This window comes from Macrotis lagotis, chromosome X (genome assembly GCF_037893015.1).
Source record: "Macrotis lagotis isolate mMagLag1 chromosome X, bilby.v1.9.chrom.fasta, whole genome shotgun sequence".
In the NCBI taxonomy this organism is placed as follows: Eukaryota; Metazoa; Chordata; class Mammalia; order Peramelemorphia; family Peramelidae; genus Macrotis; species Macrotis lagotis.
Genome location: NC_133666.1, coordinates 698,521,348 through 698,545,189, shown reverse-complemented (window position 1 = coordinate 698,545,189; position 23,842 = coordinate 698,521,348). Strand labels below are relative to the sequence as shown.

Below are 23,842 nucleotides of genomic sequence, written 5' to 3'. Positions count from 1 at the left end.
TCCTTAGAGTCATAGGCCAGAGTTGTGTGGCAGATGGACACCAAAAGTGTAAGGGCAGCCCAGGAAAGGCCTCAGTGGCCCCCTGCCCCATGCACCTTGAACACCTCATGTACTGTTGGTACATAGTAGGCATGATATAAAGCATATCACCAGCATCTCAGCCTGCTGAGTAAAATGAGATCAGTGGTGCTCTTCTGAGAGTGGGGAGTGTAGATGGATCAGAGACTTTGGGGATGGAGCGAAAGGAGAAGAAGAGTATTGTGGAGAAGGTGATAATCACCAATATGTATACACACACACACACAGACACACACACACACACAGACACACATATATATGTATATATATATATATACACACACACATATATTGCATCATCTAACTGTGAGAACATAGGTAAGACGGCACAAGGAAATGCTCCTTTGCGTGCTGAGGTGGCTCCTGGGTCAAGTCCGAGCCACCAACCCTGCACATGTCAACAGGTTCTTCCTGACTCTGGAGAGAGAAGCCCTGTGACCCTGGGGGAGAATGCTGCTCCCCCACCTCCTGCCCTGGACCTGAGCCCTCTCAGCTACGCAAAGAAGCCCCTCCAGGTCTCCCAGGGAGAGCTCACTCCTCTGGTCAGTAAGACCTCAAAGGTTCTCCCTCATTCCTGTTCCTGCTCCCCCAGGGACATTATGGAACCCCTGACTGGTTGGCTCTTGTGGAATCTATAGCTCAGGAAGCACTGAAGGAGCCCCATTATGTGCAGGAATTGTCCTGAGGATGCTCAGAGGTGTCACTGGTTCAGTCCTTGTCTAACATCCTCCCACCTTTCTTCTCTAGTCCTGACACCTCCAGTATCACTCTTTGTGAAAATCCCCCCCCCCAGAGAACTTCAGTGAGGTCTGTCCCAGAGACCACCATGGTCAACCTAGCCCAGAGTACCAGGCTCAGCCAGAAGACCCTCCTACATGTGACTCAGGCCCTGAGAATAGAGTCCAAATCCATGAGCAGTCACTGCAGCCACTAGAGCAGAAACGAAATAAGAAGGATGAGCTACAGATCGATGATGCCCATAGGGGCCAGCCCCTCCATGTCTTTCCCATGTAGGAGGGAGACATGTCTGGAGAAACTGGGAGGATGGTGGAGAAGATGCTCTACTGAAAGTCAAATCCCATGGAAACCCCTGCTGGTCCCTCAGTAGGCAAGAAACAAGAGGAAGAAGAAATATTCTAGGCATCCCTGCAAAGCCAGAAGTCCAGAAGGAAATCCTGGATCAGCCCCCTGAGACAGGTCCCAGCAGGGTCAGCTCAGGTTCTCCCAGAGAGGAGGGGAGGCTAGAGTGAGCCCATCTTGTGGTCTTTTTGGAGGGGCCTCTTTGAGTCCTCAATCTAGGGGCCCAGGCTGACTCCTGGGTCGAAAGTCACAGCATCTCTTGTCATCACTTGGGTGGGGGGTTACTAACTCTCCCCCCAGGTCTGTACTCACAAATGTGGGGACTGCCTGCTGCCTATCAAAACACCTTTCCTACCCTCTGTGGACACTAAGGACTCAGGTGCTGCTTCAGGGTCAGGAATGGAAGATGGGCATACCTTGACCTTTTTGGACACATGAAACAGTGGGAAGCAGATGGGACATCAGCTCCCCCACAGGCCTAGAAACATTTCTAGAACCGTGGCAACATGATAGATGTCTTGCTAGTCTCCATTCCTTTCCAGACTCCCTTCTTAGATTTACTCCACAGAATTTTCGTCTCAGCTTGTTGGACTTCCTCTGGGCCCCTCTACCTCTCACAGCTCTAAAACCCCAGGCTGATAGATTCTTCTAGGCTGTTGTGGCTCTATCTTTTTTCCTGCCTACACTCCTCTGTATATAGTATCTGTCTGAACAATACAGAAGCTTATTAGTCATGGAAAATTAGTGTCATGGGAAGGGTGGGTTACAGGAAGGGAATTCTCTGCTGAATCATTATTTTCAGGCCTTTGTCAGTAGGGGACACTGTTGGACAAGCCGGGGTCATTGCCACCTGAGCAAGGAGCTTTGTCCCAGAGCCCCCTTAGCCTCTGCTCTGGGGAAGCCAAAGACCAGCGCTGCCCTGGGCACCAGAGAGAGATGGATGGAGGGGATCATCTGTATGTCTGCAGACTGTGAAGGAAAAGAGAGCCCATGGGGGCCAGCCCAGCTGGGGGACCATCAGAAAAATAGCTCATAGTCCCATTATTTTGAGAAAATACTCAAGTTCAAGCCAAGACGAAACAGCTACAAATTGGGTTGGTGAGAACAGCAGGGACAGTTAAGAAGGTGGAAAGGGGAAGGAGAAGAACCAGGACATAGGGAGCTGCGTGGGGATCAACATGCATCCAGCAGTTAGGAGAGGGGGAGCAGCACCTGTTAAGGGAGGGTAGCCCCTTCCTCTCCAGGGAGGAGTTAGGGGAGGGGCAGGGTGGCCCCAGGAGGGTCTTCATGCATCACATAACATTGTGCTCCTGCTCATGTCTGAAGGGAAGTAGAGTTCTAGATTAACCATCGGTTCTGAAATGAAGGTTCAGAATCGCTACTGTCCTCACTGAAGGAGGTGTCACCTTGGCTGGAGGCAGAGGCTCTGTGATCACAAAGCGGCCTCTAGGAGTTGTGCTGGACTAGGAGGGGCTGGCGGGACAACTGGAGACGCTAATTTTAACAAGCTTCATTATCAGCCTCATACAGACTCAAAATAGGGAAGCTTTGCCAGTTCTGAAAGATGAACGGAGCTAACGGAATGCCATTTACTTAGGTCCATTCCCTGCTTAGAAGGAACAGTACAGAAAGGGGAATGGATTATGGTGTTTGTCCCTTAATACAGAAAAAAGATAAAAATGCCAATATTTCTCTGCCCAGAGGCTCTCCTGCTGCCTGGGACTGGCCATACAAGCGAGAGATTCATATTGATTATTACAGAAAAGCAGACACCATTCCTGTTTGCTTGTGGATGACATCATCAGGGTCAAAGCCCCAGACACTGACATGTGGCCAGTTGGGAGTGGACCCCAAACAGGATTTACATGGATTTCTACTTGAAATCATTTTCACATTGAAATTAAAAGAGGTGTCTGGCAACTCTAGGGCAGCTAGGTGCCCCAGGGGATAAAGGGCCAGGCCTGGTATCAGGAGGACCTGAATGTGAATCCAGCCTTAGACCCTGAGTATCTGCGTGACCCTGGGCAAGTCTCTTCACCCTGGTTGCCTCAGTTTCTCATCTGTGAAGTGAGCTAGAGAAGGGAATGGCAAACCTCTCTGGGATCTTTGTAAAAAACCCCACATGGGGTCATGAAGAGTCAGACCCAACTAATGACTAAGCCACAATCCCTGACAGAGTTTTTACTGAAGTTACACATAACCAGCCTCAAAGGTGACTTTCCTATGTGGAGAATGGCTTACAGTGAAATGTGAAGTTGGGATTCAGGGCCCCTGAGGAGGGGGCTCCTTTGGGTCCAGGAGTCTGGCCCATGGCAGCAGGAGGAGAAGCTGGGCTCAAGGCCAGATGGAGCTGTCTGGAGTAGAGGGGTCACAGACTCCTCTCAAGGGAGAGGCCAGGCTTCTGGTCTCCCTGTGTCTGCCCCAGAGGAGCAATGCTCAGAGGAGGGGGCCCCCTGCTTCTGGGGGTGGGGGATGGTTACTGCTCCCCACCAGCAAGTCTGAGTTGGCTGCTTTGGCTGAGCCACTGGAGAAGAGACTGACCATTAGGACGGGGGATACCCCTTCTCATGGGCACAGGAGGGCATGACCAGGGGAGCTGAAACCTGCTCTGCTTCTGCTACCCAGAAAGGAAGGGGGGCTGTCCATTCTTGTGGCTTGGCAGAGAGCTAGAGTAGTCCCTGAGGCTCCAGGGCTAAAAGAAGCTAATGAAGGGCAGAGTGCCCCCACCCCAGCCCCAGACAACAGGTCTAGGGAGCATCAGGTCAGAAGTGCTGAAGTGCAGCGGATACCACTGAGATTCTAAGGAGGCTACTGGAAGCCTGGGCTGAGGGTTAAGGGGGATCATCCAAGGAGCTGCCTTGGTTCTTTTGTAAGGCCCCCCTCTTGTTCAGTAGCTGTTTCTTAGAACAGCTGGTTGTGGCAGAAACCCCAGGGTGGGGGGGGATGACTCTGGCAGGCCTTGTTCCTAGGTGAGAACCCCACAAGCCATATAATGACCAGGCCTGGGACGCCCAGAGTGGGGAAGCAGCGGCCCCTCAGAGCACACGCCTCCCCTGGGCCCCAGTCTAGCCTTCCACCACTAGTATGGGGCTTGGTCCATGGAGGGAATGGATCCATTGGGGAGTTACCTGATTTAAGCCAGGATGTCACAGTAACCAGGAGTGAGTGAGGCTATCAGAATGGAGGAAATGGGCCTTGAAGGACACATTGGAAGTGCCTTCCAGCCCAGGGAGAGGAACCCAGGCTTCTGGTGGGGGAGCCCCACAGAGCCTCTCCCTCCCTGCCAGTGCTCATGGGGGGGGGGGGCTTCCCCATCTCTGATCGGCCATTCTCCTCCTCAGGTCAAAGAACAGTCTTAGGGTCCCCTCCACACTTCCCTCCCCTGAGGCCTCCCTGCTCTACAGGCAGAAAACTTATTTTTCTCCCTAGGACTCTTCATCTCCCTCACCCCAAAGAAGGTTTTTCATATTTTCTACATTCCTCAAGCCCTCACCTCTTTTTTTCTGCCCCCAACATTACTGACTCCAGCTCTCCTTCCCTCCCTCTCCAGAGCATCATCTGTTCTGTCATCATGGAACAGTAAATAGGGCTCCAGTCATTCCAAGACCTGCCATGCCTAGTGCCCCTGGAGGTGCAAGGGGGCCCCCAGTGATGTCCCAGGGCTTCAGCAGTCTGTTTCCTGTCTCTCCCAGGAGTCACCATTAGGCCTAGGGTCACCAGAGGGAGCTATTGGCCTCTGGATGGAGACTCAGCTTGGCTGGCAAGGACTAAAAGGACCCTCAGCCCCTGAGGTCCCTCCCTAGGGCTCTCTGATCTGGGTGAACCCCTGGCAGGTGCTTCCTCTTGGGCTCTTTCTCATTTCTCCAGTCAATTTGGGGGGAGGGTACAAAGCTGGGGATGGTAAAAACCAACACCAGCCTGGCATCCTGTGCTTCTTCCTCATGCTACCCAAGGGAAGGTCCAGTCCTTTGATCAGGGCTCCCCAATCCCCTCTGAATCCAGAGCAGGGATGCTAGTGTTGGGCACCTGCCATCTTTCAGATAGCCCAGCCCCTGTCCAGAAGGCTCCAATCCTTCCCATGAAAACTTTCCTGGCTGCAGGATGGATAGAAAGGCCCAGCCCTGAGGAAAGGGGGGGGGGACACAATATGAACGAAGCTAAATTGGAGACTGAGCCAAGACTGACAGGAAAAGCAGAGGACGAGGTGATGCCAGCGGCTGGTTCTTCTTTTTAAAAATATTAGAGTGAAATATTGCTTTTTCCTTTATGAGCATGTTCTAATCCCTCTTATTCCAAGGTAGTCTCTTGTTAACAATGAAAAGAAATTAAATGCTGTGACCCCATCAGATGGTAGTTACCTTTCCACATCATAGAACCCCCACTTCCTATTCTAAAAAATTTAATATATCTTATGCCATTCCATTGAAAAAGAAAAGGAAAATCTTTTTAAAACAAATTCGCCTTGTCCAAGAAAACTATCAGGTTTCCTCCTTCTTCCTCACTGACTACTCCCATGAGTCTCTGTGTGTCTCAATCTAAGCATGGCTCTGCCATGGAAACCAGATCTCCCTCTCATCCTCGGGCACAAGAATGGCGCACAATCAGGGATGGGATAAAGACATCAGGAAGGTCTCCCAGGCCAATGCCTGCCCAGCTCCCCAAGGGCAGGACCAGAGGGAGGCCAGAGACCTGGGGGTCTGAGACATCCTGTGACCCGGTTGGGTTGGCCAAGTCTTGGTCAAGTGAGGCCCCTCCCTGTGCCCACCTGACATGATGATGATGCATTTGGCTTCCTCGCCCCTTCTATAAACCTTCCTCTGAACAGACTGACTGGGACTCTTGGGAAGGATGCACTGGACATCTACTGGCTGGGGGTGGGGGGAGAAGCTTTTTGGGCCTCAGGGGCAAATGACTCTTCCCTCCTCCTACCCTAGCCTGGGTTCCCCTCCCTGGAACAAGAAGAGCCCTCCAATGCTGCCTTCCGGGCCCATACCCCACTCCAGGTTACTATCATGCAAATGGATCCATTTGTAACTTTCTCTGAAAATCCAACCACTGCCAACACTGAGAAGGCACCCCACGTGCCAAGCCTCTTTCCTAGTATAATTGGCAGCACACAGACCAGTCCCTCTCACCTGAAGAATAATTCTTTGCAGCTCCTGTCACAGGATTACCATCCTCTCCTCTCCTGCTTCTTCATCCCAATCCTGAATGGTCTAAAGATAAGCCATCAACTGGGCCAATGAGGTCTCCTCGAAGTCCACCCACCATCACCCTCACCACTGCACCTGGAACTTTGGGTTAAGCTCTCTTCATCTTTCTGAACTATTGGTTCTCAAAGTCTGAGTCCAAAAGTCTGGACTAAGTTCAGATTCTCCCCAGAGTCATCCAAGAGGCAAGATCCAACTTCTTTGACTTTTTCTCAGAAATCACTGGGTTTTTCAGTCCAGAAAAGCCAAGGCTCAATGGATTAAAATAATACAAGAGAATCATGAAAATGCATGGCACGAAAAAAGACACAAAAATGTATGCGGGAAGAACTCCCTAAGAAATATGTAGCCAAAGGACAAAGGAAGTCAGAAGGTCCCTGAAGAAAAGAATTTCTCAAAAATTAGATTTGAACAAGTGGAAACTGAGGACTTTATCAGACATTTTACTTTTTTCCTGAGTAATATTCTCGGGCATTGCCGACTCATCTGTGTCTAAACAGTCCAGAGTCTTCTTCCATGTGGGTCATTAAGCCTAATGGAAGGTGAGGACACAGGCAGTGACTTGTCTGAAGAAAAAGCATCTGCAGCCTTTGCCAGGAGAGATCACTGGGGGATAAGCTGGGGGCTTCCCCCATGCCCCCCCAAGACCCAGGCCCAGGGAGGGCCCTGCTTGAGAAAGCAGCTTAGTGACAGTGACAGAGACCAAGAGCATCCGAGGCAGAGCCAGCAGAGGAAGGGATCTGACCCTAGAATATCAGAGTTGGAGATGACCTCAGGGGCCAGGATGGGGTGGAGTCAGGGAACCAAGAAGTGGAAGTTGGGGTCCAAGGGATGAATTCACTGAAGATATTCAAGACTCAGAACTATGAGGCCATATAACTGTTACTGTGCAGTTTCACATGGGCTGATCCTTAAGGGACAAAAGGGCTCATATAGGGAAATGGGACCCGTGTCCATGTTGGTAAAGGGCTGGGGGTCTGCGCCAGGACAATTCACTCAGCTTGAATTACCAAGCTGTTATCTGCATCTGCCTTGCTGGCCTCCCCCTCCCTGTCCTTGGACCTTCCTGGTGGAGCCAAGTTATTTCTCATTAGCACAAGGTCTGGTCCAGGGAGGGGAGTTTTCTCAGGAATAAACTTTCCCGGCCATAGTATGAAGCAGGTTGCTCTGTAACATCATGGTTTTTAGGATGCACAAGGTCCATGTAGAAAGACACACAATTTAACTATTTGCCTGAAAACAAAAGGCTTTTTTCCCTGTTCTTACAATTTCCTTTGCATGATTGGCCCAGCCTTGCCCCCAGGCCCAGCCATCATCTGAGGCCCCACCTGCAGATCTCCTGAGGAGGAGCAGATTTGCATAGAGGGGAGGTGAACCCTCTTCCTTGCAGGGCCTGGGCTGGTCTTAAGGGAGCTTTGGGGGAGCCCAGATCCAGCTGGGGAGCCTCAGGAATCAGAGTTTTGGGGGGAATCTTGACCATGGCCTGGATTTCTCTGCTGGTCTCACTCCTGATTCTCTACACAGGTGAGGCTTCCCAGCTCCCTGGGCTTCAGCTCCTGCAGTGTCTCAGACCAGGCCAAGCCCTGCCCTTGGATAACATCTCTGTAAGGAAGAGGGACCCCTTGTCTCTGACCCAGCTCTTCTGTCCTTGCAGGTTCTGGGGCTGCCATTGTGCTGACTCAGCCTCCTTCAGTGTCCAAGAGTCTGGGAGAGACGGCCTCCATCTCCTGCAGTGGAGTTGATAGTGGCTACTATGTACAGTGGTTCCAGCAGAAACCTGGCCAGGCCCCTGTGCTGGTGATTTACAAGGATAACCAGAGACCCTCAGGCATCCCTGCCCGCTTCTCTGGCTCCACGTCAGGGAGCACGGCCACCCTGAGCATCTCTGGGCTCCAGTCTGATGATGAGGCTGATTATTACTGTGAACAGTGGGATAATAGTGCTAAAGCTCACAATGATAGAGACTAATGGGGAAGTGAGACAAAAACCCTCCCCTGCACTGTACCCTCTCCCCCCACACTGTGCCCTTCTCTCTGGATTCTAGAGAGGTGCCTGGTGAGGGCACACAGAGAAAAACATCTTGCCCCTCAGGCCCCTTCTCCCCTTTCAGACCCCTTTCTGAGGTTCCTGCTCCAGACCCAGTCCCTCATTTGCCCCTCCCTCTCTCCACATACCCCCTCTCATTTCTGCTGCCCCTCTCAAAGACCATTTGGGGCTCCTTTAACACTTGGACATGGCCTTGGTGTCAGTGTGATGAATGGGGGATAAACTCTCTAAATCTGCAAATTTCCCTCCACCAACTGCAAAACCGCTTCAGAAATCATCCAGAAGCAGTGAAGCAGAGTGGTTCAAGAGCAGCAGCCTCATAGAAGAGGCTGGGGAAATCCACAATAGATGTCCCACCCTACAACAAGATAGCAGCCCCTCAGGAAAGTGAGGGGGCTGAAGAGCAGCAGCCCTACAACACCCTGAGCACAAAGCCACTTGGGAGACCTTGAGCCCAGGGCTGACCAGATGGGAAGCTTTAAGACTGACCCACAATAAGATCTCAGGCCCAGAACCTGCAGGCAGGGATACCACATGGACATAGAAACCCAGCAGCAAGGCTTCACCCTTGCAAGAGGCCAGCAGTTGAACTCCATAACTGGAGGGCTACGGTGAGGACCCCACCCCCAACCCCTATACAAGCCAGAAACCTCTCCAAGGGGAAAAGTAAGCAGCTCAGCCCTGAAGTCCAAGAAAAGCCAATAGTGAGACCCACAGCTCAACACAAAAGCTTAGGACAGTGCAGGACCAAGGCCCAACTCTCCTTTAACAACAGGAAGGCACCAAAAAAAAAAAAAAAAACAGGAAAACTGAGCAAAACACAAATCAAAGCTGCAAAGTTATTATGATCAGAGGGAGGGTCAAGGCATGAATTTAGAAGGGGACAATGGTGACCAAATGGCTACATGGGAAGCCTCAGAGAAAAACCTCTTCTGGTTTCAAAAACCAAGGGAAAGAAATGAGAATAATCCAAGAGAATCATGAAAATGTATGGCACAAAAAAAGACACAAAAAATGTACGGGGGAAGAACTCCCTAACAAATATGTGGCCAAAGGAAAAAGGAAGTCAGAAGGTCCCTGAAGAAAAGAATTGCTCAAAAATTTTATTTCAACAAGTGGAAACTTAGGACTTTATCAGACATCAAGATACTATAAAAGAAAATCAATTTTTTTTTAAAGAACAGGAGAGGGGAGGCTAGGTGGCACAGTGAATAGAGTACTGGCCTTGGACTCAGGAGTACCTGAGATCAAATCCAGTCTGAGACACTTAATAATGACCTAGCTGTGTGGCCTTGGGCAAACCACTTTACTCCATTGCCTTGCAAAGAAACTAAAAATAAAAGAATAGGAGAAAATAAAAGAATAATAGAAAATAGAAGAATTATTGGAATACCCTAAAGTCACAATAAAAATATCAAACCTGGAGAGCACATTTCCAGGAAATTATCAAAGAAAGCTGCACTGATACATTAGATGCAGAGGGCAAAGGAGAAATGGAGAGACTCCACCAATCACGGCCTGAAAGTGATCCCAAAGTGAAAATTCCCAGAAACGTAATAGACAAATCCCAGAACTCACAGATCAGTGAGAAGGAATGGCAAAAGTCCACAAGAAACAAGCCACAGTTTTTGCACTTGCAGTCAGGATGACACAGACTTTGGCACCTTCCACATTAAGAAACCAAAGTGCTTGGGAGATGAGGGACTGGAAGGCAAATCAGTTAGAATTATAAATGGGCATCTCCTGCCCAGGAAAAGGGAACATAATCTTTAAGGGAAAATGTGGAAATTTTAAACATTTTTCATTAAAATACTAGAAGAAAAAAAGTAAAAACAGAAGAAATTTAATCAACTTAACCTGTTCTATTATACCATGGCAGGAAAATAATCAGAACCCCCCCCATTTTCTCAGGGTTCTGGGTACAGAGAATTCCAATTCCATCAAAGTTTTGATTGATGGCTCCGATCTAAGTTTATGATGAAAGGAAATCATTAATGAAGCAAAGCCGGTATTATAAGAATTGTTGCTCTGTTATTTGCCAGATTCTGAGGACATCAACCAAACCACATTGGGGGAAACATACACATCATCCCCAAATGAGTCCTTTTTTATTACAGAATAATGACTTGTGTAGTAACTACTTAGGCACAAAATGAAGGCTAAAACTACAATGGAGCTGTTCATCCTCAGTCAGTATCCTTATTCCCAATATGCCATGGTAAGCAAATCAATTCATTAATTGGTAGTAAAAAAGTCCAGTGTAAGGTAAGGTGTTCTAATGGCCAAATGACTGGAAGGTGCAATCAAGGCTCAGGTTTCTAGGGAAGGAGAGTCCACCCTGGATCAGAGAAGCTCCGAGTTGTGGACTGAGAAGGGATCTTCAAGTTTCCAAAGTTTAACCCAGAGATGAACAGAAGTTTTCTCCACCATGTGCTAGAGCTGTGGTCATCCCATATTCATTGAATGACTTCAGGTGATGGGGAAGCCAGTGGCTTCCTCAAAAGGCTCTTTTCCCTTTTGGACAACTCTTCATCCTTAGGATATTTTTCCCTTGACTGATACAAAATGCTTCTCCTCCACCTCTCCTATAGCTGCTGGCTGTTCTGGGGAACTGAGATGACAGTGTCTACTCCCTCTCCCATACCTCAGTCAATAAACATATATGAAGTACCAGTTCTCAGGGAAACTAGTGTCTTCTTCACCCCTTTCCCAACTCTCCTGTTCCCCACATTAAATATTCTTAGGTTCCTTCAATGACCTTCGTTCTCCTCCCATGCTATGTACCCTGTTCTCCAAACCCTTTACCTTCTACAATGAGTCCCCAGAATTGGAACCAACCTGAGATGGTCTGGTCAAAGCAGACAATGAACCTGTCACCCTTCTTACCCTGACAGCAGACCTCCATTAGCCTTCTGTAGCCTAAGATTCTATTAGTTTTTTAAAAGGTGGCTTTTTACACCACAGAGACTTCTCTCCACTCACCAGGAAAACATATAGATTATAACTAAAGTCCCAGGAGTAGACAGGGGCAGACAGCACCTGACGTCTCCCTGCAGGTCTCCAGAGAAAGAGCAGATTAATATGGGGGGAGGCCTCCCTTGCAGGGCCTAGGTTGGTGTTAAGGGAGCCCCTTGGGGACCCCAGCTGAGATCTAGGAGGAATCTTGACCGTGGACTGGATCTCTCTCCTGGTCTCCCTCCTCATTGTCTACACTGGTGAGGTTTCCCAGGGTCTGCTCCCTAGAGCTCAGTCCCCACAATGTAACAGGCAAGATCTAGTCCTGTCCCAGACCAGCATCCCCTTAGGGTTGAGAAACCCCGGCTTTGACCAAGCTCTTTTGTCTTTTCACGTTCTCAGGTCTCCTTTGTGTTGACTCGGCCCCTTCTGTATCCAAGAGCCTGTGCAACATGGCCTCCATCTCCTGGGCTGGGTTGCTATTAGGAGAATAAATGGATATTAGGACCAGCAAATCCATGGCCAGACCCCTATGGGGGTGATTAAGGAGGTTTGCAAGCATCCCTCAGGGACCCCTGTTACTTCTTTGGCTGCAGCTCAGAGAGCCCTTGCCCACCCCAGGATGAAGGCTCCTTCCTCCTCAGGCCTACATGCAACTTGGACTCTCTTTATTCTGGAAGATAGAAAGCACTGCATGGCCTCAGTCTCCTGCAGTGAGCTCACCACAGTGATCTTATGAGTGAGGGAAGAAGGGGTGGGGGGGGGAACTGAGGGCTTGGGAGGCTGGGAAGAATTGTGAAGCAGATGGGGCCCCCAGATTGGTACAGAAGCATGCAATACAGGTGTGAGCATAGGGAGGAAGAGGAATCTAGGGAACCCGGGGATGGTGAAGATGGGCCCCTGATACAACTTGGGGTAACTAGCCCTGCACAGCCCATGAGGTTATTGATGATTCTGAAGGAGGGAAGTTCTGTGGCTCTGATGGAGTTTTGTCCTAGAGGAGAGCAGCCCTCCGTCCCCTCCTGTCCTAGCTCTGGCCCCTCACAGTCAGGCTGAGAGCCCCTTAAAGAACTTCAGAACAGAGCTTAGTCTCCTGATAAGGAAGATCTCAGGCATTCACCCCCATTCCTGGCCCTCCCCCCAGGACGTTTATGGACCCCAAGCCCAGCCAGCTCTTGGGAATCCATCAATCAGTATCAGTGGCCAGGCACCTACTTTGGATGTGAGGGCAGCTAAGTGGTTCAGTGGATAGAGCACTGGCCCTGGAGACAAGAGAATTGGGTTAAAATCCAGCTTCAGGCAGTCAACACATTCTAGCTGTGTGACCTTGGGTAAATCACTCAACCCTGATTGCTTCACATCCAGGGCCATTTCCAATTGCCCTGATTCATTTCTGGCCATTGAACCCAGATGGTTGCAGAGGAGAAAGTGAGACTGGTGACTTAGCCTAACCCCCCACCCTCACTCAAATCCATTTCATTTGCTTCTTGTGGCATCACCTCCCTGATGTCATGGTCTTCTTCAGGAATGAAGGACAAACCAAACTATGTATGTGTTGGGTTTGGTTTCAGGTCCTGGGGAAGCCCCAACATGTCTCTCTTTCAGTCCCTTCCTAAGAACCCCCTGCTGCTCCAACTCCAATGACTTTCACTGGACCCTTGGTACCCCAGGTTTCTTCACTGAGCCTCAAACCAGTGACTGGTTCGATCAGCACAGACCAGAGCTTCAGCCACAGCCAGGAGGCCATCGATGGTGTGGGCCAGCTCCTGAGAAATGTGCCCATGACCTTATTAATCATAGCAGGGACTAGATTAGAAGTGCAATGCCCAGGGATGGCAGGAGTCTGGCCACTTTACCACATGCCAGTCCCTTGGTCCCTGCACACAGCAGTTGAAGACCTCTGGGAAAAATGAGGAGAATGTTGGGGAAGCCACAAAAAGGAAAGTGGAAATCCCTTGAAAAGCCTTGTTGGCCTCTCAAAAGATCCAAGCAACAGAGGAAAAGGGGAAATCTCCCAGGAGTCCCTGAAATGCCAGCACTTCCCCAAAGAAATCCTGAATGGTCCCCTGAGACAGGTCTCAGCAGATGTGTTCCAGCTCCTGCCATGGGGTCAGAGAGGGGAGAGGGAGGCTAAGTCATGGAGCTCCTTAGGGGTCCTTTTGGTCTGCAAACCAGGGGCCCAGGCTTCCCTTCCAGTGCTGACTCAAGGTGTTCTGGTCACTACTATGGGGGCTCCTAGGATGTTCCTCTCTAGCCCAGTGCTCCCACATTAGGTGGATGTCTGAGTCCAATGTCCCTCCAGTGAGCCTCTGGGCTCAGTCCTTCAGGTCTTCCTCTGGGACTCAACCAGAGAGGAAAGAGGGGGACCCCTGTCCTTTGTGGAAACCTGGAACAACTGGTCAGAAACAGGACGTTGACTCACCCAGGGCCCGAGGCTCCTTCCTAGCCTTGGAGGACACAGAGATGTCTCTTCTCTCCATTTCTCTCCCAATCTCCAACCTCTTGATAGGGTCACTCAGTCAAGATTCAGACTGTCAGGTCCATGATCCAGGATGTCATCAAGACAGCATGAGGGTTATATGAGACGGGCTGAGGTGGGGTGGTACCTCCTGCTCCCTCCTCTTCACGTTAGTTCCATTTGCAGGGGAGCTGCCGCTGCAGTTACCACCACCTCGGGGATTTCTGGCTCTTTTCTCTCCACCTTAAATTCTGGTGTCTTTTATGAATAATTAAAAGCAGCAAAAGCCAATGCTATCAGGCAGCATTTTAAAACAAGAAAAAGAGATGAAAAAGAGAGGTTTGACCCTACTCAGTTTCAGGACTGTATTATTCAAGGCTTAACTGAAACTGTCACTGATTTGGAAGCAGTAGCAAATTTCTTGATGCTTCTGGGACAAAACTTGATTATCTCTGATATGCAGAAACACCCTTTGACATTTTGGTGGCTGGTGGCATGCTGGACCCAGGTGGTACGCTGGCAGATGACATGATGCATACAGATGTCTGTGTCTTTGCAGCGCAAGAAGACCTCAAGACCATGCAAGCCTTTGCTCAGGTATTCAACAAGTTAATCAGTCGATACAAATACCTTGAAAAGGGATTTGAGGATGAAGTTAAAAAGCTGCTGCTCTTCTTAAAGGGTTTCTCAGAATCTGAGAGGAACAAACTGACCATGTTGACTGGGGTTCTTCTGGCCAAGGGAACACTTAATGCATCCATTCTTAACAGCCTTTATAATGGGAATCTGGTTAAAGAAGGCGATTCAGATGGCCTTTGCTGTAAAGCTGTTTAAATCATGGATAAATGAAAAAGATATCAATGCAGTAGCTGACAGTCTTCGAAAAGTCAGCATGGGCAACAGACTGGTGGAACTCTTTCCTGCTAACAAACAAAGTGTTGAGCACTTCACAAAATATTTTACAGAAGCAGGCCTAAAAGAACTTTCTGAGTATGTTCGGAACCAGCAAACCATAGGAGCTTGTAAAGAGCTACAGAAAGAACTTCAAGAACAAATGTCATGTGGTGATCCATTTAAGGATATAAGTTTGTATGTCAGGGAGGAGATGAAGAAAAACAATATCCTGGAACAGATCGTTATAGGCATAGTCAGGTCAAGTGTAATGAGCACTGTGGAATGGAACAAAAAGGAGGAGCTGGCAGCAGAGCAAGCCATCACACATTTGAAGCAATATAGCCCTCTCCTTGCTGCCTTTACTACTCAAGGTCAGTCTGAGCTGACTGTTACTGAAGATTCAGCAGTACTGCTATGACAACATTCACTTCATGAAAGCCTTCCAGAAAATCGTGGTGCTTTTTTATAAAGCTGAAGTCTTGAGTGAAGAGCCCATTGTGAAGTGGTATAAAGATGGCCACGTTGCAAAGGGGAAAAGCATCTTTCTTGAGCAAATGAAGAAATTTGTAGAGTGGCTCAAGAATTCAGAAGAAGGATCTGAGTCTGAAGCGGAAGAAGGCGACTGAATTGTGAAACTACAAGCTCAGTAAAGCAAACAGGAGCTGTAGATAAAATGTCATGTCTCATGGGTCCTTCTGGTTCTTACATCTTCCTACCTCCCTTTATCAAGTATGATATAAGGGCTTTCATGGCAAATTTATTATAACTGTTTTCTATGGATACTGAAAAATGTTGGGTTCAGTTTTTAAAACTGTTTGAAGTAGCTACAGCAGCTATAGATTTGAATCTAATGTTGCATTAGTCTTTTCAGTTATTTTGTACCTCCTGTATTTTCTACTGTAATAATGTAATTTAAGGCCTTCTACAATGAACAGTTCATTTTATCCGTGGGTTTTCTATAAACAGTTTACAAGACATGATTTGGGTAAAAACATTTGTTATGGAAATTCTGTTTGCAAATTAAACTGTACAAGTATCCAAAGTCAAAATAAAGACAGCATGAGGGTCTCCCAGCCCATATGTGCCCAACTCTCAGGGGGCAGGACTAAAGGGAGACCAGAGATCATGTGGGTCTACCCTAGACATGCCCAAGCCCAGGACAGTTCGGTTGAGTCCTGGACCAGACTGAGGCCCATCCCTGTGCCCTCCTGCCTTGACTTTGATGTGTCTGGTTTTCCCTCTCATTATATAAGCCTTCCTCTGACCAGCCTGGCTCTCTGAATGGGTTCTCTAGGGAAGGACTACTGGTCACCCCCCTCATGAGCACTGGTAAGGAAGCTAGGTTTGGGAGCCTGCCATCTTTCAGATATCCTGGTTACTGCCTTAGGAGAGCCCAATACTTCCCATGGAACTTTTCCTGGCTAGAGGATGGATAGAAAAGTGAGGCACAGTCCTGAGGAGGGAGATTGAGGGAAATTAGAGAGTGAGCAGAGGCTGGTAAGGAGAGCAGAGGTACCATATTGCCCATTGGTTTTGTCCATCAACAGCATTTCACTGTTTATGTGTGTGGGAGGGGTAGATAACGGGCAGTTACTCTCACAAATAACATGGGATTCAGCAATTTAATTGAACAAAAATGGAAAATGACAAGTGTTTGAAGAGCACATGGGAAAACAAGGACACTGATGCACTGATGGTGAAGTTGTGAACTGATGCATCTGTTCTCAACCATAATCTGGTTCTATTTTAACATATCCGGAAATACATCCTAAGGGCAAGAAAACTGTTCCTGCCCTTTGGTCCAGCTATATCACAGCTATGTATGTGTCCCTAAGACATCCCCAAAAGGAAGAAAGGCCTAGTTAGAGAAAATAGATTTATAGCAATTCTGTCTTGTGGCTAAAAATGCCAAGCTTGTAGATGTTCCAGGCTTGAGGCAGGAGGGAAGGGAAAACCTCCAGAGCCTCTCCCTCCCTGCCAGTGGTCATGAGAAGTGTGACTAGTGTGTCCTTCCCCAACCCTGACCACCCCCCATTGCTCTTCTGAGATACAGGGATAGTCTTAGGTTTCCCCCCCCTTCAGAAATCCCTCACCCAAGGCCTCCCTGTACTACAGACAGAAATCTTATTTTCTCCCCAGGACTCTCCATCTCTCCCCACACCCCACAGAAGATTTTCCTATTTTCTCTGCACTCCTCAAGCCCTTACCTGTTTCCTTCTTCCCTTATCAGGTGACCTTGCCCTCTACTTTACTGAGCATGGAGGTCATTCCATGACTGACTTCTTCTCTCCTTGCCCTCCCTCTACCAATCTCATCTATTCTGTCATGGCAGATCAGTCAATGGACTCCATTCATTCCAAGACCTCTCTCACCTAGTGCCTGTGGAGATGTGAGGAGGGCCCCATCTTCTAGAATGCTGCAGTTTTCTTCTTTTTTCCCTAAGTAATATTACCAGTGTCACACTGCTATATGTACAGTATCTGTCTGAGCAATACAAGACCTATTTCATGAGAATCACAGAAAGGCAATTCTCTAAAAAGAATCAGTTTTTTTCTGGCATTGAGCAGCAGAGGGTACTGTTGGACAAACGGGGGTCTTTACAACCTGAAGAAGCTGCTTATGCACCAGAGCCCCCTCAGTGTCTGCTGAGGAAGTCAAAGCCCATGGGAACCAGAAAGAGATGGAGGGTGGGGAGCATCTGCATGTCGGGGGACCATGAAGGATAAAAGAGTTTGAAGGGAAGGGTTATTAGAAGAGCTCAAAGGCCCAACTCCACCATGACCTCAGTGACCAGGAATATTTTGAATTAAGGACATAACTGAGAGGAAACAAAGACATAGGGTCGAAAGTGGGGAAAGAATCAGATATCCAAGTACAAGGAAGAAAGAAAAAGGAATCATTGAGGAAAATTCTAAAATTGGGGTATCAATTAATGGAAGAAGGGAAACAGATGAAAGAGAGAGGAAGGCCCATGAGAAGAATGTCTTCTTAATAGAGATGATGTAAAATAAAAATAAAATTGAGATTATAAAATTCTGACTGGGTGGCAAAGTAATGTCCCCCAAACCAAAGGGAACAACAAACATAATTCTGAAAAGTAATGAAGAACAGATAGTGGAAAATATTCACCTCTTTCTCATAATGTTAAATTTCAGTGGATTAAAATATTCAGTAATATGAAACAAATTGACAATTTGATCAGGAAAAGAAAATTTAACAACCTGCAGATTATGAGAACCATGTAAATCAATCAGTTGTCAATCAATAATTATTTAAAAAGTGTCCTATATGTGCCAGACACTTGGTTAAGGATATCGGACATAAAAAAACTAAACAAGCCTACAAAGAAGTACAGAAATAAAAAGTCTGGGAGGATCTAAGATGTAATTTATCAGACATGAAGGGAATTCAAAATGCTGAAGATTCAATCATGCTGTCGGACAAAAGAAAATAATAAGTTTGGAACCTAATCAGAGAAAAACAAGAAAATGTAATTCTAAGTGGAGCCAGAGACCAAAATCCAATAACAAATTCCAAATTATAAAAAGAGAATTTCATAAATACATAAGTTAGTAAAGGAAGCTTTAAGGTCCTTTGTCAGAATAAGAAAACACCAAAAGAAATATAAAAAACATGAAAATATAGAGTTGAACAAATTGCTTATAAATTGGAAGCAAAATAATATAAAATCAATGTTCTGAAAAGACTGTAAAAACTAAAGAAGTGTGCATAATATATACATATATAATTATATATATTATATATATACAAAACATTAGAAAACATCATACCAAAACATTAAAAAAAATGAGTAATCTCTTTAGGGTACAGAGAGATTGCAAATTATATGTAAAAGGAGAGAAATAGCAAACATCTTTTATACAATGTAGTGAAAACAATTATTAACAATTTAAGGGAACATAAACAATAACACAATTTAATACCTACATAGTTCAAGGCTCAAAAATAAGTCTCTTCATTATCCATCAGTTTATGGAAGTCTGGATTGTCATTTCCTCTAGCAAGAAGTGGGACGTTTCAAGATGATTAAAAATCATGGTTGTTTTGACCATAAATGATGTTGACTAGAGATCCAGTGACATTTTTCCCAAGATCCATTGGGCAGCATCCAGAAAACCAAAATCTTTGGTTTCCAGGGTTGAAGACATGAGAAAAAATTCTGTACTGATAATAATGACTCCTTCAAGAGTCCAGTTTGAATCAAATATGATGTCACAGCCCAACATGGCAGAAACCTCCAAGAGTCTTGTATATCATGTGGGTCTACTTTGTCCCCAGGTATCACATCATACTGCAATTTGTTTGGCATGGTTGGAGTGCTGAGCTGCCTGAGTACCAAGCTGCCTCGTTCATTTGGCTGGAGAAACCAGACTCAAAGATCAAGGATTCCTGCAGCATTCAGACCATCCCAAGAATTCCTGTTTTCTATGGAATCAGGCCATAGGGTGAGATGGTTCTGGAAAAGACAAGTGAGAATGATGTCTTTGCATAATACACCCCTCACTATAGTAGACATGACTCATAAATCATATCATTTTTGATTTGCTTGACTTGGTCTTCATATCATGCCACCATTAACTTGTTTGTCATGGTCTTCTTGAAACTCAAAGGATGCTCCAAATGGTGGGCATCCTTTCAATTTCCAAATCTAAATCACAAACAAAAAAAAAAGGTTTATTATAAATATTTTTATACATTGGACCATTTTCTTCCTCTTTGGTCTTTTGGGTTATATTTCCTGTAGATGAGGTGACTGAACCTCAGTGAAGAACCTTGCTCACTGACAAGAACCGAGCATCTACCTAGATACCCATGAAACATGATAAGTCCCCTACTAACAAGATAATGACTTGTGCCAACCCCCCATTAACAAGGCTTCCTGCCAAGATAAACCCCTCTGGCCACAAGCAATTAACTTCCTTTCCCACAGAATATCTCTGAGCTAATCCCCCTTTATCCCTGATAACCTCATCTTCTTCCATATTTGTTCCATAAAAAGTTGATCCCTCCTCCATTGAGTGCCAGACTATCTTAGGGAATCCAGTCCATTGAGGAGTATGAAGTCCCCACCTCCTGCTACCATTGAAATAAATGTTTTCACTGGAAATTAGAGAAAGTCTGAATCTGAATTCTTTTGGGACAATTTGCAACTCATTTCATCAAACCCCAATGCTATTCCTGTTAATTACTGGGATTGGGCTCAGCCCTTTCCATTCTCCTAGGGTCCTGGGGCTGCTCATCTAGTTTTATTCCCAAGGATGTTTCCTCCTCCATGACTTTCCTCACATTGATCCTTTCTTCTTCCTCTGAGTATTTCCTCCATGATTACCCCCATAATAATAGACTCAGTCCCCAGTGGGCCCCCACACCAGGATCCCTTATTTCCTAGTTAATTGGGCAGGTACACACAGGGGCTGCTGAACTCAAATCCAAGTAGGAACTATTTGAAAAGAGCAAGATATCAAGATTCATACTCTGTCCCAAGTACTATTCTATGAGCTGTTCTATGAGAAAGACAGTCTCCACTCTCAAAGCATTTCTATTCCAAAGGGGAATAAAATAAAATAAAGGTATGTTCCTACTCCTTTAGGTGCCATTGGATCTGCATGCACTAACGGAGATATTGGAAGGAGTTTGGGGGATGAGTGGGGCTTAAAGTGGCTTCTAGACTCTGAATCCCTGGGTTCCTGGTCTCCTCCTCAGTGGACTGAGATTTCACTGTATGTTACACACTAGGGAGAAGATTTTCCTGTGGTGCTATAGGATATCCTACTTTTGTTGGACTGTAACAAGGTGAAGTTTGGAAACAGCTGCTTATCAGAAGGCGTTGGAAGCAGGACGGAAGAAAGAAAGCTAGAGATGAGGCAGCAGCATCAGGCTTCATTACCTCCTTGCCTGGGAGCTCCTGCTGCCCCATTCTAGTAGGTAGAAAGGTTTGGGATCTGGCCTTGGCAGCTCCTCCTGCAGGGCAGAGCCCCTGCGAATGAGGTATATGAACCCCCAAACTGCAAAACCCTAAAAAGATAGGGTTAAAGAAGGCATAAATAAGACATGAAACTTTATTCCCTGACATTACCATCTAACCCTTCCTTAAAGAGAGGCCATTAAGGTAATGACCACACCCAAACTGGCAGAATGGATTATTTGTGCAAAACCAGAGAAACTAGAAAATTATTAAATTCCTCTGTGGCCTGAGGATGAAGATGACCCAATATCCCCACCCCAAACTGCTCCTCAAAGCATCCTGTCATCCTTGTTCAACCTGTTTTCTCTTCCTGGCAGGACCAGTGTCTGGGCATCTTGGGCATTGTCCCCCTGAGTCTATATTTAACATTGGAGGGGATACCCAGGAGTCTGCATTTCTTACTATGTTGGTATGGTAAAGTGACTGATAGGAAGGCTAAGGAGTCTCTAAAGAAATCAGTCTTTTTACCAGGATGACACTATTTTTTTTTTAGGTTTTTGCAAGGCAATGGGGTTAAGTGGCTTGCCAAAGGCCACACAGCTAGGCAATTTTTATGTGTCTGAGGCTGGATTTGAACTCAGGTACTCCTGACTCCAGGGCCAGTGCTCTATTCACTGTGCCACCTAGCCACCCCGGATGACACTTCTGAGGAAATTGTTATATTTTGCCAGACCTTTGTGCAGAGCCCCTCCCCCAAAAAAAATTTTACAATGAGAAATCTAGGTCACAGTTGGGCCCAAAAGTAAAGAAAGATAATCTGTAGGACTGTGTCCATGGACTGTTGTGACCGAACTGTTCCAGACCAACAGACCTGGGTCCAGGTTTCTGAGAGCGGCCTTAAACAGGCTGGCCCAGGATCTATGAGAAATTCCCAGGTTTCAGGGTGTCTGACCCCTTTTCTCTATTCCTGAGTCTCTGAGGGACCAGCAGCCTTTCCGAAGGGCTTGTACTTCCTGCAGAAACTCCTGCCATTCTTCTCGTAGTTGAAAGAGCACTGAGATGCTCTGTGTGGCCCCAGGTAAGCTGGGAGAGGGCCTGGTGACTGGCTGTCCCCTCCAGGAGCTGCGGTGGTACTTCAGGTGCCAGAAGAACCCCCCCACCCACCCAATGGCTCAGAAGATGATTCTGCAAAGAAAAGCTTGTGGCAGAAAGCTCGGGGGTGGGGGTGGATTGGCAGGTTTTGTGCTTCAATGCGGACTCAACAGACCATGGATGGAATGGACCAGGGAAGCACAGTGACCCCACAGAACACCATACCTCATCAAGGGACAGTCTAGTCATCTAGTGCCAGCACAGGGCTGGGCCCATGAGGGCACCTTCTCAGGGTTTGTGGATGGATTTCAGCCACAGCATGAATGGAGCCCTTGGGAAGTTCTCTGATTCAAGCCTGGTCATCACAGTCACCAAGAGGGAGTGAGGCCATCTGGGTGAAGGAGATGGGCCTTGAGGGACACACTGGAGGGGTGTCCCTGCCCAGCGAGAGGAACCCAGGCTCAGGGAAGGAGGTCAGGGAAGGCCCACAGAATCTCTCCCTCCCTGCCCAGTGTTCATGAGGTGGGTGACCAGTGGGTCCTTCCCTAGCCCTGATGCCCCATTCTCCTTATGTACAAGAACAGTCTTAGGGTCCCCTCCATACTTCCCCTCCAGAGGCCTCTGTGCTCTACAGGCAGAAACCTTACTTTCTCCCCATGGCTCTCCATCTTCCCTCACCCCACAGAAGATTTTCCCTTTTTTCTGTACTTTTCAAGCGCTTCTTTCTTTCCTCAGCAGGTGACCTTGCCCTTGGCTTTACTGAGAGCTTGCAGGTCAGCTCATGATTGACTTCACTCTCCTTGCCCTCCCTGTCCAGATCTCCATCCATTCTGATGGCCTAGTCAATGGGGCTCCAGTCATTCCAAGAACTACTTGCCTAGTGCCTCTGGAGGTACAAGGATGGGTTCCCAATGATGACAGAGGTATTCAGCAGCCTGTCTCCTGCCCCTCTCAGGTGTTGCTGTTGGGCCTAGGATCACCAGAGGGAGCTATTGGCTTGAGGATGCTGATTCAAATTTACTGGCAAGTAGTCAAAAAGCTCTCAGTCCCTGAGGTCCCTCTCTCGGGATCTCTGGTCTAAGTGGACCCCTGGCAGGTGCTTCCTCCTCCACCCTTTCTTTTCTCATCAGTCAGTTTTGAGGAGGGGACAAAGCTGGGGATGGTAAGAACTGAAACCAGTCTGGCATCCTATGCTTCTATCTCATGCCATCCCAGGGATGGTCCTGGCCTTTGACCAGGGCCACCCAATCCCTCTGAATCCAGGGCAGGGATGCTAGTGTTGGGTGCCTGCCATCTTTCAGACAGCTTGGAGCCTCCTGGGCTGCAGACAGGATGGATGGAAAGTCCCAGCCCTGAGGAAGGGGGTGAGAGGAGTTCACAATATGAACGGAGCTAAACTAGAGACTGAGCTGAGACTGACAGGGAGAGTGGAGGACAAAGCAATGTAGGGGAGGGACTTTTATTTCTTTTAAAAATTTTATTTCTAAATATTGTTTTTTTCTTTATAAACATTTTCTGATCACCCGTATTCTAGGGAAACTCTGTTGATAACAATGAAAAGAAACTAAATTATGTGACCACATCAGATGGTGCTGTCAACATTCCATGCCATAGAACCCCCTCACTTTCCCATTCTCAAAATCACTAAATCTCCAGTATCTCTCCTTCCATTCCATTGAAAAAGAAAAGAAAAAAACTCTTATCAAAACAAATATACCTCGGTCTAAAAAACCATCTTGTTTCCTGTTCCTTCTTCACTGGCTGGATAACATGAGTCTCTGTGTGTCACAGTCTAGGCCCACTATGGGTCTGCCATGGAGACCAGATCTCCCCCTCATCCTTGGACATCCTTGGACATACCAGGATCAGGGATATGATAAAGACAGCAGGAGGGTCTCCCAGCCCAGTGGGTGCCCCGTTCCCTGGGCACAGGAACAGAGGGGGAGATCAGAGGCCTAGTGAGTCTGAGAAAATTATTCTGCCCTCCTCATGCCTGTGACCTGGTCAGGTTTGTTGAGTTCTGGACCAGGTGAGGCCCCTCCCTGTACCCTCCTGACATGAGTATGATACCTCTGATTTCCTCTCCCCTTATATAAACCTTAC

General features: G+C 47.3%; 1 protein-coding gene and 1 pseudogene across 1 annotated transcript in view; both read left to right on the top strand.

The window, feature by feature from the left end:
- Positions 1-7,789: 7,789 nt before the first annotated feature.
- LOC141497169 (immunoglobulin lambda-1 light chain-like) overlaps positions 7,790-23,842 on the top strand; it is a 316,494-nt gene continuing 300,441 nt past the window's right edge. Inside the window, exons 1-2 of the mRNA XM_074199823.1 lie at positions 7,790-7,892; positions 8,023-8,318. Of these exons, the coding sequence (XP_074055924.1) occupies positions 7,847-7,892; positions 8,023-8,318 (342 nt within the window). The 5' untranslated portion in view covers positions 7,790-7,846. The remainder of the gene's footprint in view (positions 7,893-8,022; positions 8,319-23,842) is intronic.
- LOC141497163 (eIF5-mimic protein 2 pseudogene) lies at positions 14,350-15,428 on the top strand (annotated as a pseudogene).